Source organism: Liolophura sinensis, chromosome 6 (genome assembly GCF_032854445.1).
Source record: "Liolophura sinensis isolate JHLJ2023 chromosome 6, CUHK_Ljap_v2, whole genome shotgun sequence".
NCBI lineage: Eukaryota > Metazoa > Mollusca > Polyplacophora > Chitonida > Chitonidae > Liolophura > Liolophura sinensis.
In genome coordinates this window covers 14,430,084-14,443,525 of record NC_088300.1, presented here as the reverse complement: position 1 = coordinate 14,443,525, position 13,442 = coordinate 14,430,084, and the positions used below count along the sequence as shown (strand labels likewise).

The 13,442-nt window shown below is 39.2% G+C and overlaps 2 protein-coding genes across 2 annotated transcripts; both read right to left on the bottom strand.

Annotated features, from left to right (window-relative positions):
- Positions 1–768: 768 nt before the first annotated feature.
- On the bottom strand, positions 769–5,228 carry LOC135466924 (neuronal acetylcholine receptor subunit alpha-10-like). Its single transcript, XM_064744678.1, has 7 exons — positions 5,183–5,228; positions 3,930–4,114; positions 3,512–3,556; positions 3,138–3,247; positions 2,264–2,793; positions 1,719–1,906; positions 769–1,107 (listed from the first exon to the last, which is right to left on the bottom strand). The coding sequence occupies exons 1-7, from the start codon at positions 5,226–5,228 to the stop codon at positions 769–771; spliced, it is 1,443 nt and encodes a 480-aa protein (XP_064600748.1).
- Positions 5,229–8,974: 3,746 nt separating this feature from the next.
- Positions 8,975–12,841, bottom strand: LOC135466923 (neuronal acetylcholine receptor subunit beta-3-like). Its single transcript, XM_064744677.1, has 6 exons — positions 12,767–12,841; positions 12,103–12,147; positions 11,703–11,812; positions 10,853–11,382; positions 9,814–10,001; positions 8,975–9,316 (listed from the first exon to the last, which is right to left on the bottom strand). The coding sequence occupies exons 1-6, from the start codon at positions 12,839–12,841 to the stop codon at positions 8,975–8,977; spliced, it is 1,290 nt and encodes a 429-aa protein (XP_064600747.1).
- Positions 12,842–13,442: the final 601 nt, after the last annotated feature.

Below are 13,442 nucleotides of genomic sequence, written 5' to 3'. Positions count from 1 at the left end.
CATCCGCAGGTTGCTGGCAGACCTTCTCACGTACGGCCGGAGAGGAAGCCAGCATGAGCTGGACTTGAACTCACAGCGACCGCATTGGTGAGAGACTCCTGGGTCATTACGCTGCGCTAGCGCTTTAACCGACTGAGCCACGGAGGCCCCTATTGAGATCATAGTTATTCGAATTTTACCACGTATAACAATATACAAGGCTCCACGGACATTTACGATCATCCGGTCGGAAATTTGAACCATCACAATGTGGATTATAGCGAATATTTTCAAAGTTATTAATTGAATGTATGACGGATAATAAACGGACATAAAGCTTCAGAGTTGTATTATTTAAAAGATATGAATCAGGGACCTTGAATCACACAAGTAACATTTATGTCATGGTATAATAATACAAGACGTTGAAACACTTATTAAAGCACTTATAGGCGTCCTCTGCATCCGGATAACATTGGGGTGGGACGTTTAGCATGATAATCAGACTTGTCACTTGTTTTACTTGGTGTAGGATATTCAACCGGTTATATTCCACGAGAAAATATGTTTTAAATTCAACCAATGAAATATATCAATATTTAAAGTTTATATGGTATTGCCACTATAGCTCGCACCTAATACCTTGGTTTAAAACTAAATAAAACGGTTCTTATTCCTATGTAGTTCTATAATGTGATATGCACAATGATATTCATACTGAGGTACTGCGGCTATGAGAAGAATCGTTTGCTTTTTGCAACTTCGGTCACATAAAGGTACAGAGAATTTTTAAATCCATTCATACTGCGGTCCGATGGTACAGACGATAGACATGAACACTGTGGCTGTCATGACAACGGTGAATAGGATCTTGTCCATCTTCTCGGCAACATTTCTCCACTCTTTTGCCAGTTGCTGCGACTCACGGCTCCCCATCAAGTGCTGGCGAATCTGCAGAATGTTGTCGGAAATGGTAGACATCATTGGGTCGGACTTCTGGTTTCTCGTGTCTGAGTAAGACTTGCTGTCCAGTGACCATATAGACAAGGGTTCCTGTGAAATTATAGGACGTTTTTCTCCAAAGCCTTCTGATGGCTTGTAAGGAACGTGGAGTGAGCTGTCTTGTTGCTGAAAATGCGTAAAGTAAGATATAAAGTATTCCTTCATAATTTGATGGTTATGGACATTTTTTTTTATTGCAATGCATTGGCTATACTCTGCTCATTCAGGCCATCATTTACATTTGTCAATGTATCCAACTTACAAAATTTTAAGTCTATATAAGAGGCTTTTTAGTAATGCAAGCTATACAGTGTAAGCGCAATTACTCTTGGCTTTAAAACCTTAAACCCTTACGACAAATACACACAGTTTAACCATGCAGAAAACTTTGAGCATACTAAGAATAATTTCCCAAAGCCATTTTCACTCTAAACCGAGTGTACATTAAAACTAAACACAAGCATCAGCAAACATGTACATTAATAATTAGATAGTTATCTTTATGAACAAGCGACGTCGATAATAAATCTCCAGTTTACCATTACCTACAGGTAAATATTACATATTAACCGCAAACTAAAACTAAAGCAGCTTGTGGATGGTCGTGGGTGTCCCCCGGGTTTTCTCCGGTTTCCTCCCACCATAATGCTGACCGCTATCGTTTAAGAGAAATATTCTTGAGGACATCAATCAAATAAATAAGTATATAAACTATAGTGGGCAGATACATGGCGTACCTCTTTACCATATACAGCGGCCTTGTCTTGCAAGCCGTCCCGATATTTCCCATACTTAGTTGGAAAGAGAATCCGCTGTAGCCAATGTGGGGGTCGTCGGCTCGTGCTACCCTTATGGACCAAGATGACGAACACGTGAAGCGCCACCATCAAGGCAACCAGAAGGATGCAGGCACAGAAGAACATGGCTGAAATGAAATGATAGTAAAGATTTTGATGTATCGCATTGTCACAAACTGAAAACAGCTAAGATGTTTCGCTGATCGCCTTCGCCGAAAAGGACCGTTCATATTACTGAGCCACTAGGGTTTAACTTATACTAATCAAGGCACAGGACGAACAAACCAGGGAAGCTAAAACGAAAATATGGCGAAAATGTTAATCCCATGCAATATTTACTTATAATTTAATTATATTTATATTATCTATATGTATATCAATATAAAAAAAAAATAAGACCTTTTCTGAGAGATTTGTAAACTTAGGACTTATTTTCATGCAAGAATGAATATTTTTTATCAAGAATTTATCGTACTAATGCTCACCAATGACTGGCATATTGGTTGACTGTGGCGGAAGTCGCTCTGCCACCAACAGTTGTAGCACAACTAGGGACAGGAGGTTGGTAACTGTGAGCGCTAGCTTGTCCCCGACCCCCACCGGGATAAGGAAACCCAGTACTGTCACCATGATGATCACCAGAAAAGGGATAATCAGAAACAGAATATGAAATTGGGAGTATCTCTCCAGCTCTAGGTAAAAGTCGATATATGGGTAGGTAGAGAGTGCACCTAACTCGAACCGTCTGGCAGGAGCATCCACAAGCTGCCATTCTCCGTTCTCCTCGAAAAACTCTGTTTGCGCATGCGGGTTGAGATTCTGGATGTCTAAGGCGAGTATGTCATAAGCCCAGAAGCCGAATCTCATCGGACAGATTTGTGTGTCGAACGGGAATCTTCGGATGTTCAGGGCACACGATGATTCCATCACGGTCGGGAAGTACCAACCAATATTTCCATCCTTCGTGACGGTCACCTTGTTACCTTCCGGAATAGCCAGGCCTGCTTTGTCAACGCTGGAGAAACCAAGGAAAAGTCAACAGACAAAAACATGCACAGAGTTTAGGAAGTATGCAAACTGGAGCAAATTGAGAATTTTTGCTCGACCATTTTTAAGCAACTGGTATAAACATAGAATGGAGGGTTTCATATGGTTTGTACATCAGAAGCATTTGGGACGGTATAATCAGTCTGAGTAAGGGGTTGTTGAATGGGGTACAGCTTCCCCCAGCTTGCTGTGGATTGCTAATATGTAGACCTGGGTATCACACTATCATCGGGCCAAAAGAAGAATACATCGTACAGACGGTGGCTGCGTGTGTTAAGTTCACTGTTGATTCGCATGGATTGGTAAACATACCTGTTGTAGAGTGTTATATCTGGTGTCCAGATTCGACCCCGATCAATTGCGAAATGGGTTATATCTCCATACTCAGAGGCGTTCCATCGCAAAAATTCATCCCTCCAAAACTTGGCGTGGAAACAGGACAAAGTAATTGAAACAAAGTAATTTTCAGTGACGCAAATTTCTCATAAGATATGACGCTAGTTTCATTTTGATTTTTTCGTGTGGTCAATGTAACAGGATGTGTAAAACTGCCAATGTATGATTCGAATGCCCTCAAAAGACCTCTCAAATCACAGCCTATGATTTGGGTTTAGGTCATGACAAATGATTTTTGTTTTTCAAGGTGTGTTAATCTAGAAATAACCTGCATGAAGATCCTTTCTTACCATACGGATCCAAACGAAGGAGACCAGGATTTGATCACGTTCATTCTGAAAAAAAAAAAAAAAACAGGCAAAACTGCATTTAGATTTAGTGATTTTTGGGTTGATACGAGAACAGGGGATGGGCCAGATGTAGTACAATGTAATATAAGAAAATCCTTTAAGGTATTAATACTACATGAACTTGCTATTTAATAGAAAATAGGATATTTGTATCACAGTTTAATACTAATGAAAATAATAACAAAAAATTGTAATCTAAGCACTAACACTGAAAGGTTGAACTGTGAATGAAGCGCTGAACTGTGAGTACAACACTGAACTGTGAATACAACGCTGAACTGTGAATACAACGCTGAACTGTGAATGTAATTAAGTGCGGACATAAAACAGCTGTATTGTTTTTACACTGGTGCTTTACCAGTTTAAGAATTTTGTTGATGGTGATGTCCATGGTGACTAGCACGGCATCATCTGGATCATTCACTGGCCTCATATCGGTATCATACCCGCTGAGTAAGTCACGTAACAAACGGTAGCCGTTGGTCTCCCTGCCCTCCAAACTGGTGGAGCCCACGGGTGACAGAAGACAGGTAATAACTGAAGCTGAGTCATTAATGTATAAAATACTGTTAACCAGGGGTAACGAACTCAAATCAGGTAGCAATGATGTAGATATACACAACATTTACTCCTTACAATAAGGAAGAAGGCATATAATGACTAATAAGATTATACAAGGTAATGATATGGCATATTCACTGAGTTCTCTTTGTGGGGGGGAAATGGGCTTGCCCATTTAGGCAAAACATTTTCAGTTACATGACGAGGGCTGAGGGTTTACTCCAATCAGTAATTTCGTCTACACGTAAATTTGTCACATTTTTCTAAGCGAGATATTTTTGTCTGAACGGCTTTAAACACTAATCAATCATTCAATCACACCAATCACATCAAGTTGTATGTTGCTGGTTGTTTCATCATAAGCATGAAGCATATGAAGCACAGTGCAATATATTCATATATTCTCACAAGCGAGTTATACGTATTGAAAAATAAAGCGTTTTAGCTTCTCGTGAATCATATTATCGTTGTTCCGTTGGATAGCCTATTTTAACAAGAAGCAGAGGCATCGAACAATTTGTCACAGCTAGAGATATTTATTTACTTCATTTGTTAGGCATTGCGCACAATATTAAGGAATACATGACATCAACCACGGTTGGCATTACGCGTGGAGGAAACGGAAATGGCAAGAGTAATGCATGTAATTATAAATAAGGCCTTAATGAGTTAAAAACAATATTAGACTGTAAAAATGGAGTAGCTCGCACAACTAATCGTTTGTCTATATTCAACATCAGTTGCATCTCATATATAAGTTTGGATGTACACAACACTAATAACCTCTCTGAAATTAAAGTTTTGATCTGGTCCCATACAATGCAGAGGACAACTCAGGCGACTTTTATATTATATTTCACTTCTTAAAATACGCACATTAATGCTGATCTTTCCAAAACGCCTTTTAGTTTTTCAGTTTCCCATCATCACGATCGAACTGAAGTTTATTTATTTTATTTTTTGTTGTTGTCATGGGGCTGTCAGCGGAACAGTACAGCATTTCATAATACCATTGGAACCATTTGATACAATTAAATTATAAAGACTTACCTAAGACAACAGCGGCCAACAAGGCTGGAGAGGCTTTGGCATCCATAGTAGACATCAACAGACGTGAGGCGTGTTTAGCAGAAGAGAGGAATTCCAGGACAAACTTGAAGGCATAGGTTTTAAGGCATTTGTCGCGTCACAAGCGTTCTAATAATAAATGAGCAATGAGTGAGCTGCAGGCTATACTGTGCGCTTAAAAGCCATTCTTTGTTTAGTGATAAATACTTCATATTGTATTCTAATGTAGATAAGTGGTTCGTTTTGTTTGAATGCCGTTTTATCAGATTGCCTACAGGACATCTCACATCGATATGAACAAGGGAAACAAGTGTGTTTGGGTGCCAAGATAATTTATATTCTTGAATGCATTTCACTTGGCTTAATTAAAAAGACAATCTATATTGAATTCGCGCAGAGCATGTTATGCAATACAATAAGCAATCATTCTAATTGATGAGGAGTTTGATATCCCCTTCTAATCTTCATGAGCCTTAATTTATAAAGTTTAAATAACAGATTGTAAGGAAGAGAAGTCGTGCCACAGAATGGATAAACACATGTAGGCCGACATCCTATATGCGAATTGGAGCGTAGAGATATAAGCGGACGGGGTTACAGTTTGACCAATCACAGCAATCAGAGGTACGCGTGCACTGAATAATATCCTGTCTATCACCTCTGAGTGCTTAGCACTTTTCATAAGTAATTACTTACTTAATAGTCATTTATTTAAATAATTACATCAACAAGTAAAGAGGAACATAAAAATAAGTAACTAATATTCCTGGGCTGTGTCATCCCATAACTGATCTACCAAATGCATTTCGCCCGCATTTTTTTATGCTTTAGGCGACCATTACAGTTCTTACGTGCTTGAACGAAATTCTGTGATCATGACAGCATATCGCACTTCAGGACTTACACAGATAAATAATACACACATAAATAAAGCATTATTATAATGCCGAAAATGAAGCTCTATATGCACATATACATATTGATGTACACGTACATAGCCTTGTGTTCCGGCGGTTTATATCCGGAAATTTCAGGATATAAAATGCTATATTTCAGATACCGTCTTTACATTTGGACTACAGATGAGCGTTTCTTTTACGAAGAGTTGCGAATTCATTCATTGCTTTGTTTGTCTGTTGGTTGTCTCTGTGTTACACTCCTTGTGACCTATCTCGACATACCGTGTAAAAACATCTTGTGCATTTATGATGTATTTATAATGTGTATATAAGTGTATAACACTTTATTAGGTACCCCCATACACACGATATTTACGCATTCTTACGTATTAGTTTACCTCGTATACACATAATTTACACACATTCATAACACAGGTATTTTTATACATATATATCCATTTTCATATTCGCACATTCACATTATACATGTGTTCTCACACACACATATTTATATTATCAGTCTTTCTGCAAAACGTACGTGGGAAGGCCAGTTAGCAACCTGTGGATGGTCGTGGGTTTCCCCAGGGTTCTGCCTCGTTTCGTCCCACCACAATGCCGGCCTCCGTAGTATAAGTGAAATATTCTTGAGTACGGCATAAAGCACTGGTCAAATGAATAAATAAATAAAATAAATAAATGTCTTCAGCACGTCATGACTTTGCACCAGTGTTTGTGCGTTGAATCAATTACTTGTTTTACAAACAGACCGACAATTGTCACATTTAGGGTCACCTATTTCGAAAGTTCTACGAAGGTTTGAAAGCCGTGAAGATTAAATTCTGCACTGGAGATACGGCATTCTTGGGCAGTTCCTGTCCAGTAACTGACGAACAATGTTGTGGACCCTCATGGACTTGGCGAATCATTAGCACTGAAAACCTCAGGCGATATTTTCGCTTCGACATTTTTCAGCTCCTGATTGTTAATGTGGCTGTGTGAGATGGATAAACAGAAATAGATCGTGTTTTGGGGTGACATAAGTGATAAATTGAAGCATTTTGGACAGTCATACATTTATGTGGAGTTATAAGAGCGGCTATTTGTGTCACAGTTAATGCCTACGTGTTGAGCAGGAGACTGACAACAAGACTGAGAATAAGATTTCGCTGCATATTTTTTCATTACCCAGTAGCGAAGCCATATTTAGTAAGGAAATACAGCCTTATACAGCCAATCCAGGCGGTGGCGAAAGACTCCGCTGAAAAACAACGCTGTGACCACAAAGTTCACCGTGACTGTCAAATTCAAAGAAACCTCGGCTGTTTGTAAACGGAACAAAACTGAACCTAATGACTTCGGTATCTCGTGTTTTCTTTTTGTTGTTCCTATCAAAGTTTCATGGCCAATCATGCACACGTTGTTTAGTATCTATAATATAGGCCAGGTTCTAAGTGATGTGACGACACCCTACATACATGTAGCTCACAAGATATTGCAGAATGGTGGCACCCAAAAAGTGTATGGATAGTAACTATCATTTGCTATTTATTCTGTTGATAAGTGTTGTACAATATTTTAAACATTTTAAGAGCACCTTTGGAAAACTTGCTTGGGAATTTAAATTTGGTGGATGGCTTTGTGTCTCCTCTAATGTGGACACGGATTTTACGACATGGGCACAACATTTCTGTGCCTGAAAAGGGGGGAAGCTTTACGAGCACCACGTAGGGTTACGTTCTTCTGTCACGAGACCTAAACGCTACTGGCGGTTCGAAAAGCTGAGCGAATGGTCAGTGTTTAATTTGTTATTTACGGCTATTTTACCGGTGCCTTAAGCATGGTTAAGGAACAAATGCCGTTTTCTTTCTTTTTCGAACTTTATTTGGATGACTTTTTTGAAGTTTTGAAACCATTTGGATTCCGAGGTGATGTCATGAATAGATCATACACTGAGTCGGTTTCTTTAGATATATACATTTATCAAATGCATGAATTAATACTTCGATTCAATGCAGCATATTCTGCATCAAAAGTATAACTACATGAGGTATAAAAATGAATACAATGGCTGCGAGAAAGTAATCGAATATTTAACACTATTCTGTTCAAGAAAAGAGAAATCTAATTTCAAGTCTAAGAGTCTAAAAACATATACAAGATTGCAAATTCATGACTTGTGAACAGAACTATTTATTCGTCCAAACACAGTAACCGATGCCTGAACATCCCAAACTCTCCGGGTCTTTGAAGCAGTTGAAACGCTATTCGCAGACATTTTTCCACATAGGATGATTTGTCTCTTCTGTGTGAAGGTTTTGCCAAATTGATCCGAAGTATAACAAGCATAAATTTGATAAGCCATGATAATAAAAAGCTTTACTGATGTTCACGGTCATCTGATGTTCACGTGAATCACGGTTCACGGATGACCCCCGCCCTCCCCTCCACGTCCCCCGATCCCAGTATGTTGGATAAGGAATACGTTTCAAAGTGGCTTACTGTAACAGATAATAAAACTTAAGCAATACGTTTTTAAAGAGATGAATCAGTGAACTTGAATAATAATTGCACAAGCAAGTCATCTAATACCAGATGAAACTCTTATCCTGTGCGTTGTTTTTTGGGTAACAATGTGTTTTGAAGACTATTTTAGCTTTTGTATAAATTCACAACGCTATCCAACAGAACAATAAAGGGCATTGCGGTTTAGGTGACGTTGGTTTAATAGAGTGTTCCTTTCTCCATTCTTGTGTTTTTAATCGTGTAAATGAAATGTGTTGTGCAAAATCCTGTTCATTCTCAGTCACTCAGGCAGTACAGAAGATGCTGTGAAGAAATTAACTGGCCATATAAACGTAACGTGTCAAGTGAGTGGTTAAATCAGTTCATACTGCGGCCCAAGGGTACAAACGATAGACATGAACGTCGTTGCTGTCATGACAAGGGTGAACAGGATTTTGTCGATCTTCTCGGCGACATTTCTCCACTCTTTTGCCAGCTGCTGCGACGCACGGTCCCCGACTAAGTGCTGGCGAATCTGCAGAATGTTGTCAGCAATGTCATTCATCATGGGGTCAGAACTGAGATTTGCTGCATCTGAATCAGGCTCTTTGGTATCCAACGTCCAGATAGACAAAGGCTCGTGTGTACCTTTGGGTTGTTTCTCTCCAAAGCCTTCTGATGGCTTGTAAGGAACGTGAGGGGAGTTGTCCTGTTGCTGTAAATGCGTGAAGTACAATGCACTATGTGACATATTTTTATGGTGGTATTTTAAGTGTAGAAACTGGCTTTATGCTCAGCGCTATCAGTTTACGTAACATAAGGGTATTAGTTGTCTAGATATATTAAATAAAGATTTGCAGACAAAACGGAATTTTTCTTCATCGAAGAACAAATGGCTACCCATATCTCTCCAACTGAATTATGCTCTCCAACTGAATTGTGCTCTTGGGCATTGATACATTAAAATCGTAGAGGAACGTTGGTAAAACGATATACCTGTGAGAACAATTTTTTCATATCGATTCACTTAACACCAAATATACAAAGTCAGCCAAACGTTCAGAATACCTCCACTGCTAGATATGACTTTCATCAAGACCAAACGTTGCCAACAAAGTGGTAATTAACCAGAGTTCTAACATTATTAAAATATTTTTGAAGCTATAATGAAATATTTTGTCCATATAGCTATAACATTGGGAAACTGCGTACCTCTTTACTGTAAATGGCGATCTTGTCTGGCAAGCCGTCCCGATATTTCCCATACTTAGTTGGAAAGAGAATCCGCTGTAGCCAATGTGGGGGTCTTCGGCTTGTGCTACCCTTATGGACCAAGATGACGAACACGTGAAGCGCCACCATCAAGGCAACCAGCAGGATGCAAGCACAGAAGAACATGGCTGAAATTAAATGTTGTCTTGAATTCACCGTCCTAATTCTTTAGGTATCTGACAAAGTCGCAGACTAAGGAGATTTGGACTGGAGCACTATCTATGCATCGAAACCATACACTCGTATAACAGCAGTCAACCAACAAGGACGTTCCAGGTCAATAATCGGAAGGCCAATTCAGAAAACGACGTATAACACAAACCACCAAAGAACTAAAAGTATGAAATCAGACCGCAATCATGCAAAGAGAAGCGGTCAATAGCTTGCTGGCCAAGAGCTGATATACTGCGGCGAGAGATCCAGTATATGTCCAATTTGAACGTTACCAGTAAAGATTCAAAATTTATTTAATGTTTCACTTGTATGACAGCGGTCATGTTTACAGGTAAGGGAAATCGGGGTATTCGAAGTAAGCCAGCGACATTCGCCAAGTACATGGAAAACTTTCTGATATAAGTCAAAATTCTGAAGAATAACTGTATTTGCCTCTAATGACTTTAATGCAATGTATGGACTCGAATTTCTTTGCTAACCATTTCACGGCTGAAACCAAATATCAAATGGTTTAGATGAAGAGAGTTGAAGTAAATTTCTTTACCTACTGAAGAAGCATACAACATAGATCTCCAGAATTTTTCATTGACACCGGGGCCGTTACTATTATATGTAAGAACTAATCCGCAGCAATGAGACCGACACGTTGAAACAATCAGCCATTGAGGGCTCCAGTTGGAATAAGCCTGGCATTGTATAGTGGAAATAGCTCTAATGCAACTGATAAGGCTGGTGACTTATTTTTATGCATAATATTTTTTTCATCAAGCATTCACTTAGTCAAATTTATCGTACCAATACTCACCGATGACTGGCATATTAGTTGACTGTGGCGGAAGTCGCTCTGCCACCAGCAGTTGTAGCACAACTAGCGACAGGAGGTTGGTGACTGTGAGCGCTAGTTTGTCCCCGACCCCCACCGGGATAAGGAACCCCAGCACTGTCACCATGATGATCACCAGAAAAGGGATAATCAGAAACAGAAAATGAAATTGGGAGTATCTCTCCAGCTCTAGGTAAAAGTCGATATACGGGTATGTGGAAAGTTCTTTTCGCAGACCCCGCCTGGCAGGTGCGTTCAGAAGTTGCCACTCTCCGTTCTCCTCAAAAAACTCTGTTTGCGCATGCGGGTTGAGATTCTGGATGTCTAAGGCGAGTATGTCATAAGCCCAGAAGCCGAATCTCATCGGACAAATCTGTGAGTCGAACGGGAACCTTCGGATGTTCAAGGCACAGGAGGATTCCATCACGGTCGGGAAGTACCAACCAATATTTCCATCCTTCGTGACGGTCACCTTGTTGCCTTCCGGAATCGCCAACCCAACTTTGTCAACGCTGGAAGCACCGAGGAATAGTGGCAAAACCAAATATAGATATAAGACAAATGTCTTTTTTTTTTCAGAAGTCCATATGGATTGTTTAAGAAATATGCAAAATGGAACCTTCGACCCAAAATGGAATATTCAGCTTTTATCGGATTTTTTTTGTCTTGTACAAAAAGATTTATTTTCTGTATATTTTAAAAATTTATCACAGTACTGTGGATTTTCATAGTCCAGCTTCTATCTACGCTACATTATAATCGGAACTTGGAGCGGAAAGGGAAAACAGAGGGTGGTTCTGTTCATTGCTAACATACATGTGGTGAAATGTACCTGTTGTACAGTGTTATATCTGGTGTCCAGATTCGACCCCGGTCAAGAGCGAAGTGGGTTATACCACCGTATTCAGAGGCGTTCCATCGCAAAAATTCATCCTTCCAAAACTTGAAGTAGAGAAAAAAAAATCAACTAAAAGAGGAAAACTAGTCAGTTTCATTGACGGCGCTAAAGTCTCACAAAATATTGCTTTTGTGTACCATTTTATATATATGTATAATTCAAATCCTCTGCAGGGCCTATTATATGATGTCCTACTGTTAACGTTTGGGACATGATTCTGATGTTTATGAAAATCGCTAATCGGAACAGTGGGACTCAAAATTAAAATTTAAAGTTTATTAAGTACAAGCTGACTTTAAATAACCATTAATACTGCATAAGTAACATATCTTACCATGCGAATCCATATGAAGGAGACAAGGATTTGGTCACGTTCATTCTGAAATAAAGCAGACAAGAGCACTATGGGTTTCTAGTTTTTGGTATTTATGTATAAAACAAATCATGTGTGTGTGTATTTCTGAATGAGTTTGAGAGAAGAGTGCAATCACGTGTTAGAAAAGCGGCCTGGTTCCCTTTCATGTTTTTTTATGTGAACGTTTATATAATGTGATGACAACACAACATTTGTATAATCCTAAACCATGAGGTGATGCAATTAACATTAGTGCATTTTAAACCTAATTCTGCTTAAAACATAGTCCTGGGTGGCATTTAACTTGCTACTTTTTAATCATAAAACCTTAACTGAGGTAAACTGGTAAGTGACCAGATACGTGTGATTATGTGCAAAATATCACATTGTCACAGGTGCTCAGGTTTTACTCAATAACTGCTGTCTTTTGCGTTATAAAAAAGTGGAGCTGCGCAATAGTGTAATGGACAATTGAGACATCGAAGTCTGAAAAATTGCAATTAAAGTGACTGAAACATTAGTGAGTGAAAGAAATGTTAACTGTGGAGGTAAGACAGAGCTATGGATAAAATGCAGAAATGAGGTTGAAAATACTGAAGTGTGAAACTAATACATTTGTATTTTATTAAGGTTGGGGTTTTACCAGTTTAAGGATCTTGTTGATAGTAATGTCCATGGTGATCAACACGGCTTCAGTTGGATTCTTTACTGGCCGCATGTCGGTGTCATACCCGCTGAGTAAGTCATGTAGTAAACGGTCCCCGTTTGTCACCCTGCCCTCTAGGCTGGTGGAGACCACGGGTGACACAAAACCGGTAATAACTGAAATGAAGTCATTACCATGTGAAAGATTGTTTGCCAGAGAGAATGAGGTGTCTTCCTTTTGCTGTTATGTACACGCATAGACCATACACTTTATTGTGACGAAAGGAAATTGCTCAATAATTACCTTTATGTTTAAGTTGGCAAAATATTCAGATATTTTCCAAAGGCAGGTGATATACCCTGAGAATTTTGGTTACCTTCACCCATAGACCTGACTGTCGTTATGTAAGTTAAGCACAAAATCAATCAGTTTGATCTAAAGGTTGCTTTTACATGTGATGCCATAATTCAGCCATGAAATATTTTTGAGTGGGGCATTAGTGCTTTGCGACGTACTCAAGAATATTTCACTTAACATACGGCATTATGAGCAGAGAAAACTGGGAATTTTACACGACCCTATATTGGCAGCTAGCAAACCTCCCATGTATGATAGAAGAAGAAGCCAAATGTGCCGGACGAACTCACAACGATCGCATTAATCAAAAATCCCG

Excerpts from the sequence above, each read along its gene's own strand:
- LOC135466924 (XM_064744678.1), bottom strand. The coding sequence starts at position 5,228 with ATGGATGCCAAAGCCTCTCCAGCCTTGTTGGCCGCTGTTGTCTTAG. Across the intron at positions 3,248-3,511 it reads CCTTCGTTTGGATCCGTATG|TTTTGGAGGGATGAATTTTT; the intron begins GTAAGAAAGGAT and ends TTCCACGCCAAG. Across the intron at positions 2,794-3,137 it reads GATATAACACTCTACAACAG|CGTTGACAAAGCAGGCCTGG; the intron begins GTATGTTTACCA and ends TGGTTTCTCCAG.
- LOC135466923 (XM_064744677.1), bottom strand. The coding sequence starts at position 12,841 with ATGCGGCCAGTAAAGAATCCAACTGAAGCCGTGTTGATCACCATGGAC. Across the intron at positions 11,813-12,102 it reads CCTTCATATGGATTCGCATG|TTTTGGAAGGATGAATTTTT; the intron begins GTAAGATATGTT and ends CTCTACTTCAAG. Across the intron at positions 9,317-9,813 it reads TCGCCATTTACAGTAAAGAG|CAACAGGACAACTCCCCTCA; the intron begins GTACGCAGTTTC and ends ACGCATTTACAG.